This window comes from Salvia miltiorrhiza, chromosome 5 (genome assembly GCF_028751815.1).
Source record: "Salvia miltiorrhiza cultivar Shanhuang (shh) chromosome 5, IMPLAD_Smil_shh, whole genome shotgun sequence".
In the NCBI taxonomy this organism is placed as follows: domain Eukaryota; kingdom Viridiplantae; phylum Streptophyta; class Magnoliopsida; order Lamiales; family Lamiaceae; genus Salvia; species Salvia miltiorrhiza.
In genome coordinates this window covers 48,859,618-48,875,925 of record NC_080391.1, presented here as the reverse complement: position 1 = coordinate 48,875,925, position 16,308 = coordinate 48,859,618, and the positions used below count along the sequence as shown (strand labels likewise).

The following is a 16,308-nucleotide window of genomic DNA, read 5'->3' as shown; positions in this document are numbered from 1 at the left end:
GCAGTGGGAAGTACGTTTCCACAACGGATGATATTGCTGTTAATAATGCCTTGAAAGCTCAAAGACTTGAGCAGATTTTGGCGATAGCTAAAGCGCCCATGCCAGAAACAGGTGCTCCTGCTAAGCGACGAGGAAGACCATCCAAACAGGACCAAGCTGCTAGGGCAGCGGAGAACACAGCCAACAGGCCAGCGGACACAAGCATTAAAAGTAGACTTCGTAACACGGGGGATACGTCGCGTACTTTTGTGATTGATACAAGTAATAGAGACAGCGCTCTAGCGATGGAGAGCGTCGCCAAAGAGAGCTGGGCGGAAGAGGTTGAAAGAAGCGGAGCTGCCTCCGCTAACATAAATTAATTCTGATGAATATTATTGCATGGAATGTCCGTGGTTTAACGGATGAATCCAAACGTCTGCTGAAGGAGCATTGTAATTCTTTTAGCCCGGTAGTGTTGGGCATTCTTGAACCGAAACGGGCATTTCGGAAAGTTAGACAGAGTTACTGGCATTCGTTGAATCTTGTCCCGGTGCATCAAAACTGCCGGTCTCCTCGCTGTTCGAATATTTGGGTTTTTGTTCACTCTTCTGTTGTTACTAATGTTTTGTTATCTTCTGATCAGGTGGTTGTGGTGGATTGCCTGTGGCATAGTTATGATTTTCGTATTGCTTTTGTTCATGGTTCGAATGACCAAAATGACCGCCGTGATCTCTGGAATGATCTTCTTCGTTTCGTTTCTGGAAAAATGGTTTTCATGGGCGATTTTAATGCGGTGAAAGGTGCTCATGAGCGTCTGAGTTTAGCTTCGCCACATAGAGGTTCTTGTGAGGAGTTTTGTGATTTTATTGATAACTCTGGCTTTATTGAATCCCCTACGGAGGGGCTTCGATTCACTTGGTCGGGACGTAGATTTTTACCACACCATGTGGAATCTGTTTTAGATCGTGCTTTGTTTTCGCAGGGTTTTGCTGATCTCTGGTCGTCGTTGGTTACTGCTGTCCTGCCTCGCCTCACTTCGGATCACTCTCCGTTGGTGTTGCAATGCAAATTGACAAACCCTACTGGTCGGAGGCCTTTCCGTTTTCTTAATATGTGGACCTTGCATCCGACCTTTCAGGAGATGGTGGCGACATCTTGGAGGGAGACTGTCAGCACACGCTGCCCGATTTTATGTGTTATGTTGAAATTGAAAAGGCTTCGTAAGGAGATTGGGGTTTGGAATAAAGAGGTTTTTGGCAATGTGGATTCCTCCATTTCTTCTCTCATGAAACAGCTTGAGACTACTCAGGGGAAGATTTCTGCTTCTGGATATACGAACGATCTCTTTGATGAGGAGGTTAGTCTTCAGGCAAAGCTAAATGTTTCGTTGACACATAAGAACTGTTTGCTTCAGCAAAAAAGCCGTGCGAACTGGCTTCGGGATGGAGACAGGAATACTGAGTTTTTTCACCGTTTGACCAAGTTCAAGAAACGGAATGCGCCTTTCACTCGCCTCAAGATTGATGGTAGAGAGACTTATGATGCCACTATTATTGAGAATCATATTATTGACCACTTTACGTCTCTTTTCGCTGATGATGGTCGACCTTCTGGAGATCAGTTAGAGATTGATGCGCTTTTTGAGTCGGGGGTGTCTGATGATCAGAATGCGCGGTTGGTGAGTATACCCGATGAGAGTGAAATTGCGGCGGCGGTTTTTAATATGGATGCTTCAAGTGCTCCTGGCCCCGATGGTTTCTCTGGTAACTTCTTTCAAAGTTGTTGGGATGTGATTAAAGCGGATGTCATTGCGGCTGTTCAGAATTTCTTTCGCCATTCTTATTTACCTTCTGGGTGTAATTCCAGTACGATGATTTTGATTCCCAAGAAGGATTCAGTCGACACTGTTGCTGATCTTCGCCCGATTGTCCTTTCGAATTTCTTATTCAAGATTATCTCGAAGATTCTTGCCTCTCGTCTTGGCGTGGTGGCTGCGTCTCATGTTTCTGACAATCAATTCGGCTTTATTAGCGGGCGTAATATTCATGATTGCATCATGCTCAGCTCGGAAGGTTTCAACTGTATGAAACGCACGGACAGGGGACGTAATATGGCTTGTAAAGTTGACATCCGAAAAGCCTTTGATACTATTCGATGGGATTTTATCTTGCAAGTTTTGCGAGCTAATCACTATCATGAGAAATTCATTTACTGGATTTCTATTATTTTCAGCTCGGCGAGGCTCTCTATTCTCTATAATGGTCAGCTGCGGGGATATTTTGCTTGTTCTCGCGGAGTGCGTCAGGGAGATCCCCTTTCTCCGATTCTCTTTGGAATTGCGGAGGATATCTTGAGTCGGCTTTTTAGCAGATGCGTTGATTCTGGGCATCTACAACCTATGCGCTATAGTCGAACATTTCAGTTCCCTACTCACTTGTTCTATGCGGATGACGTTATGATCTTTTGTAAAGCTACGGTTCGGAATGCTAGAAAAATTCATCAGATCTTTTCGTACTATGACTCTCTTTCGGGTCAGCAGTGTAGTCTGGAGAAGTCTTGCATTTACTTTGGTTCGGGAGTTCTCAATGACAGGAAAAGTGCTATTCATCGTGAGCTCAGTTTCACTACCGGGAACCTTCCTTTCAATTACTTGGGAGTTCCGATTTTCGTTGGGCGTCCGAGAGCTTCTTTCTTTCAGGCAATTCATGATAGGATTGTCCAGAAGTTTGCTCGATGGAAAGGTCGTCATCTTTCTATGGCTGGGAGGCTTTGTTTAGTCAAGTCCGTTATTCAGAGTTCGATTGTTCACTCCATGATGGTTTACAAATGGCCAAAATCGTTACTGCACTCCCTTGACAGGAAATGTCGTAATTTCGTTTGGTCGGGAAATATTGATAAACGGCCCAGCTGTGCTGTTAGTTGGGGTAGAGTCTGCTCCCCCTTGAAAGAAGGCGGCCTCGGCATTAGATCTTTTACGTTAATGAACAAATCTTATTTGATGAAGCTGGCTTGGAAGTTAATTCAGGGAACTGTTTGGGCGCATTCCATTTTGAGATCGAGATATCTAAACAATTTTGGGGTTGCAAAGGATTCGGTGTCCAACTCTTCTGTTTGGATTGGGATGAAAGAAGAAGTCAATCAGTTGGTGGATGATTCTTATGTTTGTATTGACCGTGGTGAGCATACTTACTTTTGGCGGGATGATTGGCTTGGGTACAAGCTTGTGGATAAACTTAAAATTCCGATATATATGCATGATTTTCTGAGCTTCTCGGTTAGTGATTATTTTTATGATGGTGTTTGGCATTTCACGACATCCTTTGTTTCTCGTTTTCCTGATATTGTGGATGATATTCTGCGTATTCCGATGGGCGGCCAGAGGGATACGAGATATTGGAAACAGTCGGTTAAGGGTGAGGTTTCGGCCTCTTTGGCTTTTTCTAATATTTGCCATCGTTTTCCTGCTGTTAGCTGGGGCAAATGGATCTGGGAGGACTTTATTCCGATGAGGAGATCTATTCTCTGTTGGCGTGTCCTCCATGGGCACTTGCCTACTATTGATGTTCTTATCCGGCAAGGGTTAATTGCGCCCAATGCTTGTTCTTTGTGTCTCCAAGATAGTGAGACGATTTCGCATGTGCTTTGGGAGTGCTCGTGTGTTCGCCCTATTTGGACTGATTTTTTAGGTTGGTTTGGTAAAGAGAATCTCTTGGGGTGCATGGATATTCATTCCTTCTTAGTTCTGGCTTGGAATCTCTCTTGGAGTTCCCAAATTGGTTCTTTTTGGAAGGCGGGAATTATCACTCTGATGTGGCGTATCTGGTCGGGACGCAATGCGCTTATTTTTGAGGATTTGTGCTTTGATAGACGTGCAGTTTTGGCATTTGTCAAGGCTTACTTTATGGAGATTGATGGGGTTTTCCGGAAGTTGGGTAATATTTCTAATTCTTGGGCTGACTATTCGATCACTCGTGAGATTGGGGTGAGGAGCCGTGCTGCTCCTCCCCCCTGTATGGTGGAGGTTCACTGGTGGCCTCCCGTTAGTCAATGGATTAAAGTTAATACAGATGGCTCGGCGGCGGGAGCTCCTGGAGTTATTGCTGCGGGTGGGGTTTTTCGAGACAAGTGGTCTCATGTCCGAGGTTGTTTTCATTTTAAAGGCGGCAACGGCTTTGCTTTCGAGGCGGAATTGTTGGCTGTGATCTATGCTATTCACATTGCTCATACCCGAGGCTGGCGGCATCTGTGGGTTGAGGCTGACTCTATGTATGTGGTTCACCTTTTGTACTCTCGCTCGAGTGATGTTCCTTGGAGATTTAGGGCGTTTTGGCAGCATACTCTTCGCCTGCTTCAGGATTTTTCTTTGATGGTCTCGCATATTTACCGTGAGGGTAATCAACCGGCAGATATTATGGCCAATGATGATCGGCAGGAAGGCTGGTGGCCTTTTGCGATTGAGGAGATTAGGATTGCGGTTGCAAGGGATATGTCGACGCATAGTCATATCCGTATGGTTATATAAGCAGGTTCGTTGGTTCCCTTAGGCTTTGGTTGGGTTGTTTTCTTTTGTTGTTGGTCTCCTGTTTTCTTTCTTGGTTCTTCTTCTTCCGGTTTTCTTGAGCCGAGCTTCTTAGGGGTGATGGTTAGGCCGGAACTCCTGAAGTTGTCTCTTCCCGCTCCTGAACCGAATGTGAGTCTTTCACGAGTACTCTTTTTCCTTCTAAGGTCTCTTCTTCTTAGAAGGTTTTAATGAGGCTCGATCTTTTGTCTTCTCTCTTTTGCGCTTTCTTGGATGTTTTGTACTCTTTTAGTTTTCCATTAATACAAGCCTTATTCTCATCATATATATATACACACACACACACACACGGCATGAGAGAAAGATGGAAACAACCAAGGGCGTAATCTGGCTCTTATACCAAATGATGAGGATGGAAACAAGAGAAATGGATGAAATAAGATAGTATGCCTAATTCGACTTCTAAGTTGAAAAGAATAAGAAATTGAGAACTCTATTCTCAAACTTTATATAATCAAATTATCATAAACTCCAGTCTACATTTCTCACCATAAGATAAACTATTTATAGGCCCTAATATAAAGAAATCTTAATGCAAGAAATAAATAAAGAAATCTCTAGAAATCACCAGCATTAAAGAAAAGACTCTTCAATTTTTGATGCTTATTGAAATGTCCATAACTTTTCGACTACTTGGAATATGAAGCTCCATAATATCTTGATGGAAAGGTATCTGAACTGGCTTTCCAATGCAATTGGCTGTTCATTATTTGGAGTTAAATTGAAGAAGTTATGATCGAAACATTGAAGGGTGGTCAAGCTGACAGTTTCCGCGAATTTGAACCATATCACATGCAGTCACTGCTTCCACATCCTCTATCCCTTCCTATCCCCTCTTCTCCAACCTCTGTCCCTTCTACCCCTTGTGCAACATCCATCCCCTCATCTTCAACTGCAATTTCCAACCCGTGTATAGACTGTAACCAGGGACGGAGCCAGGATTTGGGGGGGGGGGTGAACTTCTACTGGACCGCCCCCGATTTTTTTGGGGACATTCAATACATTTTAGACATTTTTATAATAATAATAATAATAATAAACAACATTTTCATAGATAATATAGTTCTAATACATTTGAAATAACATAGCTATAAAAGTTCAATACATTACAAATAACCTAAGAATAAATACTTGGTGAACTAGTTGTTTCTGTTTGAGAAAGTGATGACAATTGATTGCGACGTGTACTCATCGACTGAAAACGTTGCAATATCTTCTCATTATCAATTGTTGAGAACAAATTAACTCCACCGCCCATTCCCACCAATTGCAATATAATATGGTTTAAAAGAAAAATAAAATTGACTCCCATCTCACAAATCACAAGGTGGAATCAGCAAAGTGGGTTTCATCTCACAAATAAAATTCGCATATGCTAAGCAAACTACCTCTTGGTCTCTAAAATGGAAGGTGGAATCAGCACAGTGGTGGTGCCGTGGTGGACCGGTGGTGCGACGGCCGACGGTGGTGGCGCGAGCGGCAGGTGGTGGCAGCGCAAGATGGGTTTAGGATGGGTGAGTTTCTCTCGCGGCCAGGGTTTGTGACGCTGCCCGTTATTAATTTTCGTTTTATATATATATATATACATATGTGTATATATATATATATATATAGGGGGAGGGCTACAGTAAAAACACTTCTTAAAATATAAATATAAACGTTTTTTAATGTACGAATTTTATCCAACGGGGTTACGAATTCATCCAACATGGTTATGAATTGTGAAAAATAAATTTTTTCTACCTTTGAGATTCGAACCCAGGACCACGAATTCATTCAAAAGGGTTACGAATCAACCGTAGATCTTGATGATCTAAGGGCTGAAAATCATTTATATTTTATACACTTAAGAGTGTTTTTATTCTAGCCCTCCTCTATATATATATATATATATATATATATATATATATATATATATATTAAAAAAAATCAAAATTTGGGGGGCTATGGCTCCGTCCCTGACTGTTGTAACTCCTCATGATCGTTTTCCTCTACAAACAACTCAAGAGGTGTAATAGGTGGCATAGGATCTTTATGATGGTCAACAAATAACTTTATCTGTTCTTGGCCAAATTAAGTCAAAATAATCCAATACCTTTTTACAATGAATTGATGAATCCCTAAGGAGAACTAGGCCATCATGCATACTATAGTCCTCGTTAATTAAGCACATAGACTTTCTTAGGTTTAGAAAATAAACACTTATCAACTTCATCATGGATACGATCATAGTTCATATTTTCTATTGTTTCATTAATTTCTACAGAATTACAACCCTTATATTTCCATAAACCAGAATCGGAGTCCTTTTTCCAACAACCCCAAAAATTAAAAACAAAACACAAAATAAGGGGTTGGATGTGAATAAATTTCAATATAATGTCTAATATTGGGGGCTGGACGCACAATTGTCTATGTTAGGGGTGTATTTGATACTTAATCATTTTATAAATGAATAAAAACACAAATGCCAGTACGTGCGCAGTTAAAACATGATGCTACAATAATATTTAATGAACGTTTTAGTTACAATTCAAAACAAATACTTGATTCATTAAAATCCATTACAGGGAACACTGATGCTGCAATAATATTTAACTCTTCCTATCACTGATGTTAGATTTTGGAAGCCCTTGATGCATGGTGAGCTTACCTCTTCCCTTACTTACGCTGCGCAGTGCAGCTGTTTTCCTAGTGTTCTTTGGGGAAGTGAATATGGGAGCAATACATTCCTGTGCGACGTTCGATTCTTTGTTGGCGAGTCATCTTGGATCGGCTGCCTACGCTTAATCATATTATTAAATTTGGGCTCATCTCCCCTAATTATTGCACTTTCTGTCTTAATGCCAATGAAGATAGAGATCACGTTTTATGGAAGTTCCCGGACTGTGCGTCCCGGAGGGATTTGATATCATTAGCAATGGGGTGGCTAGAGACAATTCGGTTCACAGCTATGTTTGTCAAAAGTAGTATTGCTTATGCTGGCTCGATCTTGTTGGTTTCGTTTTTGTTTTCATCAGCGGTGGCGAGGATTGAGCTTTGGCTGTTTTTCGTTGTGGTTCTTGGTTGGGTAATTACATCAAACATTTGGCGGGTAGCGGATTTCATGTTGTCTCGCTCGCTCATTGGATGAGGACTTTATCAAAAGCTTAGGCAAATATGTTCGGATTTGCTGCTGCAATATGGTTTTCGCGGCTCACTTCTTCCAGATTCATTTTCTGGGCGAATGAGTGTAGTTTTGGTCGGGCTTTTTGTCATACAGAAGGTAGGCGACACTACAGTTTGTTCACCTGTTAGTCGTTGCGCAAGGTCAAATTAATTATCGGAGATGGGGTGATGGTTAGTTCGAAGCTCTGTCTCCGCTATTACATTCGTTTGTTTGTTTTTTATGGTGCTAGTTTCTGGTGATTAGTCCGAAGCTCGGAAACTATCTCCATTTTTTGTTGAGGAAGTTGTTTTCTTTTGCTTAGACAGATACATTTTTTCCTACTTAATGTTATTAAGTAGGTTTTAACGAGGCTTGGCCTTTGCTTGCGCCTTGTGCGTGCTAGGATTTGTTAGGTTTTCTTTTCCTCCTTTCTTTTTCTCTTTTTTACTATCTTAATAAAATTCCAGTGTAATTAATCCATCAACGTACATCATATTCTCTATTAAATACTATTGCCGCAACGACTTGTTTGTGCAAAAACATACAAGAAACCTAACATAAATCCTTGATAATGGGTTGGTACGTTCCTTTGAAAGTGGGCTTTCTTGTTGTTATTGGGCCGGTCACAGCTTGGGCCTCCTCCTCTGCAGATACTTGGGCTTCCCCTGGGTTTGACATGCTCCTTCTTGATTTGGGCTGCGTGTATCACGCTAACAATAAAAATATTGCCGTGAGGGACAAAGTCACAATCGCGTTTTTTTTTTAATCAAGCATGCTATTAGTTATAAGCAGATTATACTAGTTCCTCGTCAGATGGGATCCTCTGTCGCACAATTTAGTTTGTACCACCATGTACCACTCTTAATTTGTCTATTTTATAATTGTTTGTTATAAAAATAAAAAATATTATTATATTATGAAATCTAATTAATATTTATCATTAAAAATTAAAATTTTTAAAAAATATATACTCTAACTTTGAATTAATTAACCCAAATAATCAATTATTAATTCAAATAAATATAAAAAAATAATTTTAAACCATAATTGGATGAGTGAACCATTGTTAATTATCTTTTTATTATATTAAAGCATAACAAATTAAAAATAAAAAAATATAATTAAAAATTATAAGAAATTAAGAATGGTACATGATGGTACACACTAAATTGTGGGACAGAGGATCCCATCTGGTTCCTCGTCATAAACATTTTTTTTTCTCTCTCTGGTCAACACTCAATATATATTTTTTCCACTAATGATCATTAAAGTATTTTAATTTGCCATAATTGATCAGATTACAACAAAAATGTCAGTTTTTAATGGACATTTACCAATTAAACAAAATTAGACAACCCACAATATTCAGTTTTAGCATGTGAAGTAGTTGATTGTTTCTTTTTTATTGATACTAGCAGAGAGTACATTAATTATGTGTTCGCATGAAAATCAATTTTTTACATTTTTTTTAAAATTCATGTTTCAACGATCGATAAGAACATCTGATGAGTTGAATTAAATAAAATAACATGAATACAACGCGTAGATGACCTGTTAGTGGTTCATAAATTAAAATAACATGAATTAATATGTATGCAAATTGTTTAATATAGAGGCCGCACTGCTTCATAAAATTTAGAACTCATCATCTCCATCGGCATTAATTCTCTTTCCAGATTAAGATGACAACTTTAGGATTGCATTCCTCTTTCATTCCAAGAAATAGTCCTTCATCATTTAGGAAGATCAATGAGATCAACTCATTAAATAAGCCTATTAATATCATCACCGCAAAATCTTCTTCTACCAATATTTTTGAGCACCTCACAAAGAAGCTACCAAATCAAACTCCCAAATCGCCATTAATGCCACGCATCTTCCACGCAGTAGATGAATTCATATGCGACGTTCTTGACCTCCCCCTTCCCCGCTTTCTTGACCCTAAATACACACTTTCCGGCAACTTCACTCCGGTGGGGGAGATCCCCCCCACCGCCTGTGACGTGGTGGAGGGCTCCCTCCCGAGCTGCCTCCACGGCGGAGCATACATCCGCAACGGCCCAAACCCTCACTTCACCCCAAAGGGCCCTTATCATTTCTTCGAAGGCGATGGGATGCTTCATATGATCAAATTCTCTCCCAAACCCACCTTCTGCTCCCGCTACGTCAACACTCACAAATACGCAGTGGAGCGTGAAATGGGCTACCCTTTTGTTCCAAGCATTTTCTCCTGCTTCAATGGCGGCCTCTTGGCTTCCTTCTCTCGTTTTCTGCTAACTGCAGCTCGCATTCTCTCCGGCCACTTCGATCCGATCAATCACGGTTTCGGCACCGCCAACGCCAATTTAGCCCTAGTTTCCGGCCACCTCTTAGCCCTTTGCGAGTCCGATCTTCCCTACGCCATAAGTATAACGGCGGATGGAGATATAACAACACTCGGCCGCCATCATTTTGGAGCATCCGGGCCATTCCCGAGGATGACGGCGCACCCGAAAGTTGACCGGCTCACCGGCGAAGCCTTTGCCTACGCGTACGACGTCGTGCCTCCATTCTTGAAGCTTTTCCGGATCGATTCCAATGGAAGAAAGCAGAAGGATATGGGTATATTCTCGATAAAGAGGCTGACGGCAATTCATGACTTTGCGGTGACGGAGAAGTATGCCGTGATCCCGGACATGCAGATGGTGGTGAAGCCGTCGTTGATATTGAGGGGGAGGTCGCCGGTGGAGATCGATCGGGAGAAGTTGGCGCGGGTGGGGGTTATTCCGAGGTACGCGGAGGATGAAGAGGAGATTGTGTGGATCGATGCGCCGGGATTCAACCTTCTGCATTGTGTGAATGCGTGGGAAGAAGACGGCGGCGACACCGTGTGCATGGTGGCGGCGAATGCGTTGGCGGTGGATCAGGTGTTGGAAAACATTGGCTGCGCGCAGCTGAAGATGGAAAAGATTGTGATAAATGTGAAGGCGAAGACGGTGCAGAGGCATTCGTTGTCGCCGGAGAATCTTGAATTTGGAGTCATCAATCCTGCTTATGCTGCCAAGAAAAACAGGTACTTTTTAGCTGGTGATTTATAGAAATTGGGAGGTGCGATGTATGTGTATCTGATCATATTTAATTATTTAGGTATGTTTACGCATCAATATTAACAGAGACACGAGCGGTGGGAGTGGTGAAGTTAGACTTATCCCTACTTAACAAGGAGGTTGGCGGTGATTGCACGGTGGCTAGCTGCTGGTATGGGCCGGACTGCCACGGCGGCGAACCCTTTTTCGTGGCGAGGGAACCCAATAATCCGGCGGCGGAGGAGGACGACGGCTATTTGGTGACATATTTACACGACGATAATTCTCAAGAATCAAAGTTCCTAGTGATGGATGCCAAATCTCCTACACTTGACATAATCGCCGCCATCAAGCTGCCGCAGCGCATCCCCAATGGTTTCCACGGCCTCTTTCTGTCTCAAACTGATTTGGCTAAAATTTGAATTGCGTATCTTTTTAGTTAAATTAAATACGCTGGATTCAATTTGTAATAATAATAATAATAATAATACAATCACATTATTGTGATTGTTTTTCGGAGACCAAGAAAATAATTTTGTTTTATAGTGAATATTTTTTATTTTTTCTCTTTCAGCATAGGTAAAAATCACCTCACCTCTTCAATTTTAGTGATTGAATTTAATTAAAGGTTTTATTTGAAAGTTGTATATATTATACTTTAATTCAAACATGCATATTTTTTATTACAAATTTTTTTCTTTGAAGAATATATTAATTCGATTTAACTTTTATTAACTGGTGATAATGCTTGGCCATAACAATTTAAATTTTAATATTAGAAAATTTTAGATTTTCTATTTAAAAAAAATTATTTTGATAAATGAAGATCTTATTTTTGTCAAATTTGAAAAAGAGGAAAGAAAAATAAATGGAGTCCGTGAAGTTGCTGCACTGTATCCGCAAGGGTATAGGCAGAAAAATATAAATTTGATCAATCACATGTGATTAGTTTCATACGCCCACTCTCGCAACACGAATTTTAATAAATATTAGTTGAATGTATTATTAGCATGAAAACGGACTCACATTTATTAGTAGAAGAATGGTCCAAAAAAGAAAAATACATATTCTTGTTGAACGTTCCAAAATGGTAAAAAGTACTTACATTCTCTTTCCAGCAACAAGGGGCTTAGGGGGAGATCAGATAATGATCTGATTTCAGGTGGTGAAGTAGGGAAAATGGCGGATCTTGATGGAATCTATTCAAATGGAATTGTTGGAACCACTCAAGAACTGAACCACAAATGGTGATTCCAGAGAACAGAGCATTTGTGCTATTACTACACCATAACATAACATGCGTTTCCTGAATCTGTAAAGGGTGGGCACGACTACTAATCATATATTCCCTTTGTTTCGTTACCAAGTGTCTCACTTTTCATACTGAGATGTTCCATTCCTTTTTTGACAATATATATTTAAGCAATTTTCATCAACCCACTTTATTTACTAATTACATATTTTTTAATCTTCGTATCCAAAAATAAGAAGATATTTGTAATGGGACGAATGGAGTATCATAACATGCGTTTCCTAAATCTCAACGTGTAAAGTATGAGGTCAACCTTAGAAGCACCACTAACATATGTTTGATGGCTGAAGAATGGGTGCCAAGTAGGGCTAGTAACCGAACCGAACCGATTTACCGGTTAACCAGAACTGGATAAGCAGCTTTTTCATAACTGGTAATCGAATCGGTTAATACTTCGGTTAACCGATTAATGCCCAATTTCTGAATTTGTTAGAAAAAATCGGTTAATTGAGTTAACCGGTTAACCGAATTAACCGGTTTACTTTGAGGCAGATTATCAAATACAAAAAAATTCAAATTGTGAGCAATAAAATTCAAACTCTTGAGTTTTGAAAGAAAGGATGAGGATCTTATCCACTCCACCAACTCATGATTTGTGATTATTTAGAAGAATTTTTTTTATAGAGACTTGTAATTTTATATTAAAAAAAAGAACAATTCTAATAAATGAATTCCCAACCTAGGCAACAATTAACGATAATTAAAGTAAACAAACTAATTAACACACATTACAACCAAAAGCAACAATAATAAGTCAATTATTTTCAATTCATAAAAAAATCTAATGAAATTAGTTTAAACTCCACCAACAAACATAATATAATACTCCCTCCGTCCCGACTTTTGGTATCCAGTTGAGAACGGCACGGATTTTAATAAAGTGATTGATGTGTTGTGAGTGGAATAAGGGTCCCACATTTTGTGTGAGAGTCAAAATAATTAAAGTAGAGTAAGGGCCCCACCTACTTTTACCAAAAATAGAAATAGATACCAAAATATGGACGGCTAAAAAAGAAAAGTTGGATACTAAAAAATGGGACGGAGGGAGTATAAAGTAACACAAGTTTAAAGTTCAACACCAACAACAAAATTAGCTCACCGTCATCCTGGAGCTCATATATGTTTATAGATTGTATGGTTAAGTTGGGTTGAAATGTGTGGCCGTTGGTGTAGTGATGTACTTTAATTATCTTTATATTTTTATATTTTGTTATCAAGTTTTTGCTAGTGTGAAAGCATGATATTACGAATGTGTTACATCGATCTTGTAAGAAAATGCAATGGAAACTACTTTCATCGACTGGAACAAACACAAACTTCGAAGCCTATGTGACTATGTCTCAGCCGACCCTGATTCACATACATGGAAATGCCTAGAAAATGAGATTCACAAAATCTGTCAATCATTACATGTACACAAGCCCCAGAAGCTAAAAAAGGGTATTAAGCAGGATGATTTTCGAACATAATTAACAGAAGCTTAAAAGTGATGCATTTGAAACAAGGGAGGCGCCGGTGGGAAGAGGCAAGGGAGGCGATTTTTGAAACAGAACGAAACAGAACCCTAACTAATGTGGTGGGATTTTTGAAATTTTAATATAATAAAATATAAATAATTAATTTAATAATTTTAAACCGGTTAATCAATTTATCGGTTAACCGATAACCGATTTTTCCAGTTCGGTTACGATTTTAACCGAAAATCGACACCGGTTTACCAGCCCTAGTGCCAACTGCCAAGTATGAGTTCCATAAAGAGTGAAAATTGTAAGAATAATAATTAGTGAAAGTATTTTTCAAAAATAAAATAAAAAATATTTTGGGGTCGGACCAAAGTGAAAAGAAAGAAATATTTTTGAATGATGAAGGAAGTATAATCATTCATAATATAAGTAATTCATAAAAAATAAGTTATTTCACCATAATCCATACGAAAACAACATAGGACAATAGTGAATAGATTTAATAGTACTTCCAATGTTTCACTTATTTTGACACACTTTTATATATATATATATATATATATATATATATATATATATATATAGGGGTGGGCTATCGTGAGAGCACATCCTAAGCAATTTTTAATATATGAATTTTATGTAGAACACGTATGAATTCGCTGTATAAAGATATGAATTGTGAAAAATAATTTTTTGTTACCTTTGGGATTCGAACTCAGGACCATAAATCCATCCAATAGGATTACGAATCAACCGTAGATCTTGATGATCTAAGGGGTGAAAATGATTCTTATTTTATATCTTAAGAAATGCTCTTATTATATATATATATATATATATATATATATATATATATAGTTTGTAACACCCCAACTTTCATAAACTTTTCAATATAAAATATTTGAAAACTAATAGATAAAAATAAAATTTCTTGAATTATAAAAGTTTAAACCAATTTAAAATCAACTTGTCAAAACTAAAGTAGTAACATGAAATAAAATGATAAACTAAAAAGTAACATGTTTCAACTTAAATTTCTATGGAAATACTAAATCTCTAGTCATTCTCGACTTCCATGGCCACCTCGACTCTAATACTGTAAAACTGAAAAGATAAGGGGTGAGCATATTGAAAATATACTCAGTGAGGAACATAACAAAATATCCATATATGTCACATATATAATTAAATCACATTATCATACTTGCAAACATACAGCCAAGAGACTAGAGCCCCTTGACAAACATAATCATAGTTTGAGTCGATGGCTTAAGTCCCATGACCAAACACATACATAAATCAATGGCTTAGGTCCCATGATCGATCAATGGCTTAGGTCCCATGATCACACATAACATAGATCAATGGCTTAGGTCCCATGATCGCACATAACATAGATCGATGGCTTAGGTCCCATGATCGCACATAACATAGATCAATGGCTTAGGTCCCATGATCGCACATAACATAGATCAATGGCTTAGGTCCCATGATCGCACATAACAACATAGTCATAAGATGCACGTAAACAAGTAATCAAACGCGATAATAAAAATATATATATCCATATGAATAAGCGTAAAATCCCTCACCTTAAAGTCGAAGCTAAATAAATCAAATCCGGAATGAAGGTCTTAATAGCGCCGCACCAGAAGAATTCGTCAAATCGCAGCTGAACAGACCAGTCAGCTTCAAACCTTCGTTTGAAGCCCCAAGCGTCCTCAAATCATATTTTGCCCAGACATACGACTTCTTCGTCTTCGAGAGAGCTTTCCGTGGCCTCCTGTTTCGCTTGAATCGGAGTTCTGTGGAGGAAGTTATGGCCGTTCTCCCGAAACTGCCAGAACTTGATTTTCTGCGAAAATCTGACTCTACACGTTTCTGGCCCTCTCTGCTCTCTAAAACCCTAATTAATTAGTGTGTCCGTCTCCTTTAGGGTTTGAAAATAGATCCCATATTTATACTAGTTTCTAAAGAGCTTTTGATAAATATAAAAAAATTATTTTCTATGTATATCTCCTACTAAGATAAAGAATAAAGATGATAAAAGGAGTTCTAATTCTAATAGGAATCATTAATAATACTAATAATAATAATAATAATAATAATAATAATAATAATAATAATAATAATAATAATAATAATAATAATAATAATAGTCTAGATAAAATTAATGGTGCATATCTATATGTATCATGTAATTATTTAAAAAAATAAGCTATACAAGAAAATACGGAGTATTAATTAAACTTATAAAATAAATCTAAATTATCGGGGTGTTACATAGTTTGTCTCATTTATAATTATATGACACATTTAAAAAATAATATGTAGTCTCTACCTTCTTTACACACATTAAATAAATGAACCCTACTCACTTTACTATTTTAACATCTGATCTTAATTTTTGTGTCTAAAGTAAATGTGTCAAGATATGTGAGACGAAGAGAGTAATAGGATTGCACTATGAACACAATTGCTTTATGGGCACGATTGGCATAAATACACTATGGGCACAATAGTTTGTAGATAGAGATGTCAATTCAGCCCTAAACTTATGGACCGCATGAATAACCCAATAAAATTAGAGGGTTGGGCTATAAAATTATAGCTCGATAACAAATTTGGGCTAATTGGGCTTGCTCGTTTGGGATGATAGGTTAGACGGATTAACCCGTCTAGTTATGTATATAATACTTTCTCCGTCACGCTTCTTTTCGACACGGATTTTAAGGAATTAATATTTAGCACATGTTTGGTTG

General features: G+C 38.5%; 1 protein-coding gene across 2 annotated transcripts; it reads left to right on the top strand.

Moving 5' to 3' along the window:
• Positions 1-9,299: 9,299 nt before the first annotated feature.
• On the top strand, positions 9,300-11,290 carry LOC130987131 (probable carotenoid cleavage dioxygenase 4, chloroplastic). Of its 2 annotated transcripts, none has more exons than XM_057910754.1 (2): positions 9,300-10,758; positions 10,859-11,051. In XM_057910754.1, exons 1-2 carry the CDS (start codon positions 9,389-9,391, stop codon positions 10,902-10,904), a joined length of 1,416 nt encoding a protein of 471 aa, XP_057766737.1. In that variant the 5' UTR covers positions 9,300-9,388; the 3' UTR covers positions 10,905-11,051. The 2 variants fall into 2 exon arrangements, with proteins under 2 accessions (XP_057766737.1, XP_057766736.1); XM_057910753.1 differs by having other exon boundaries at positions 9,306-10,758; positions 10,833-11,290.
• Positions 11,291-16,308: the final 5,018 nt, after the last annotated feature.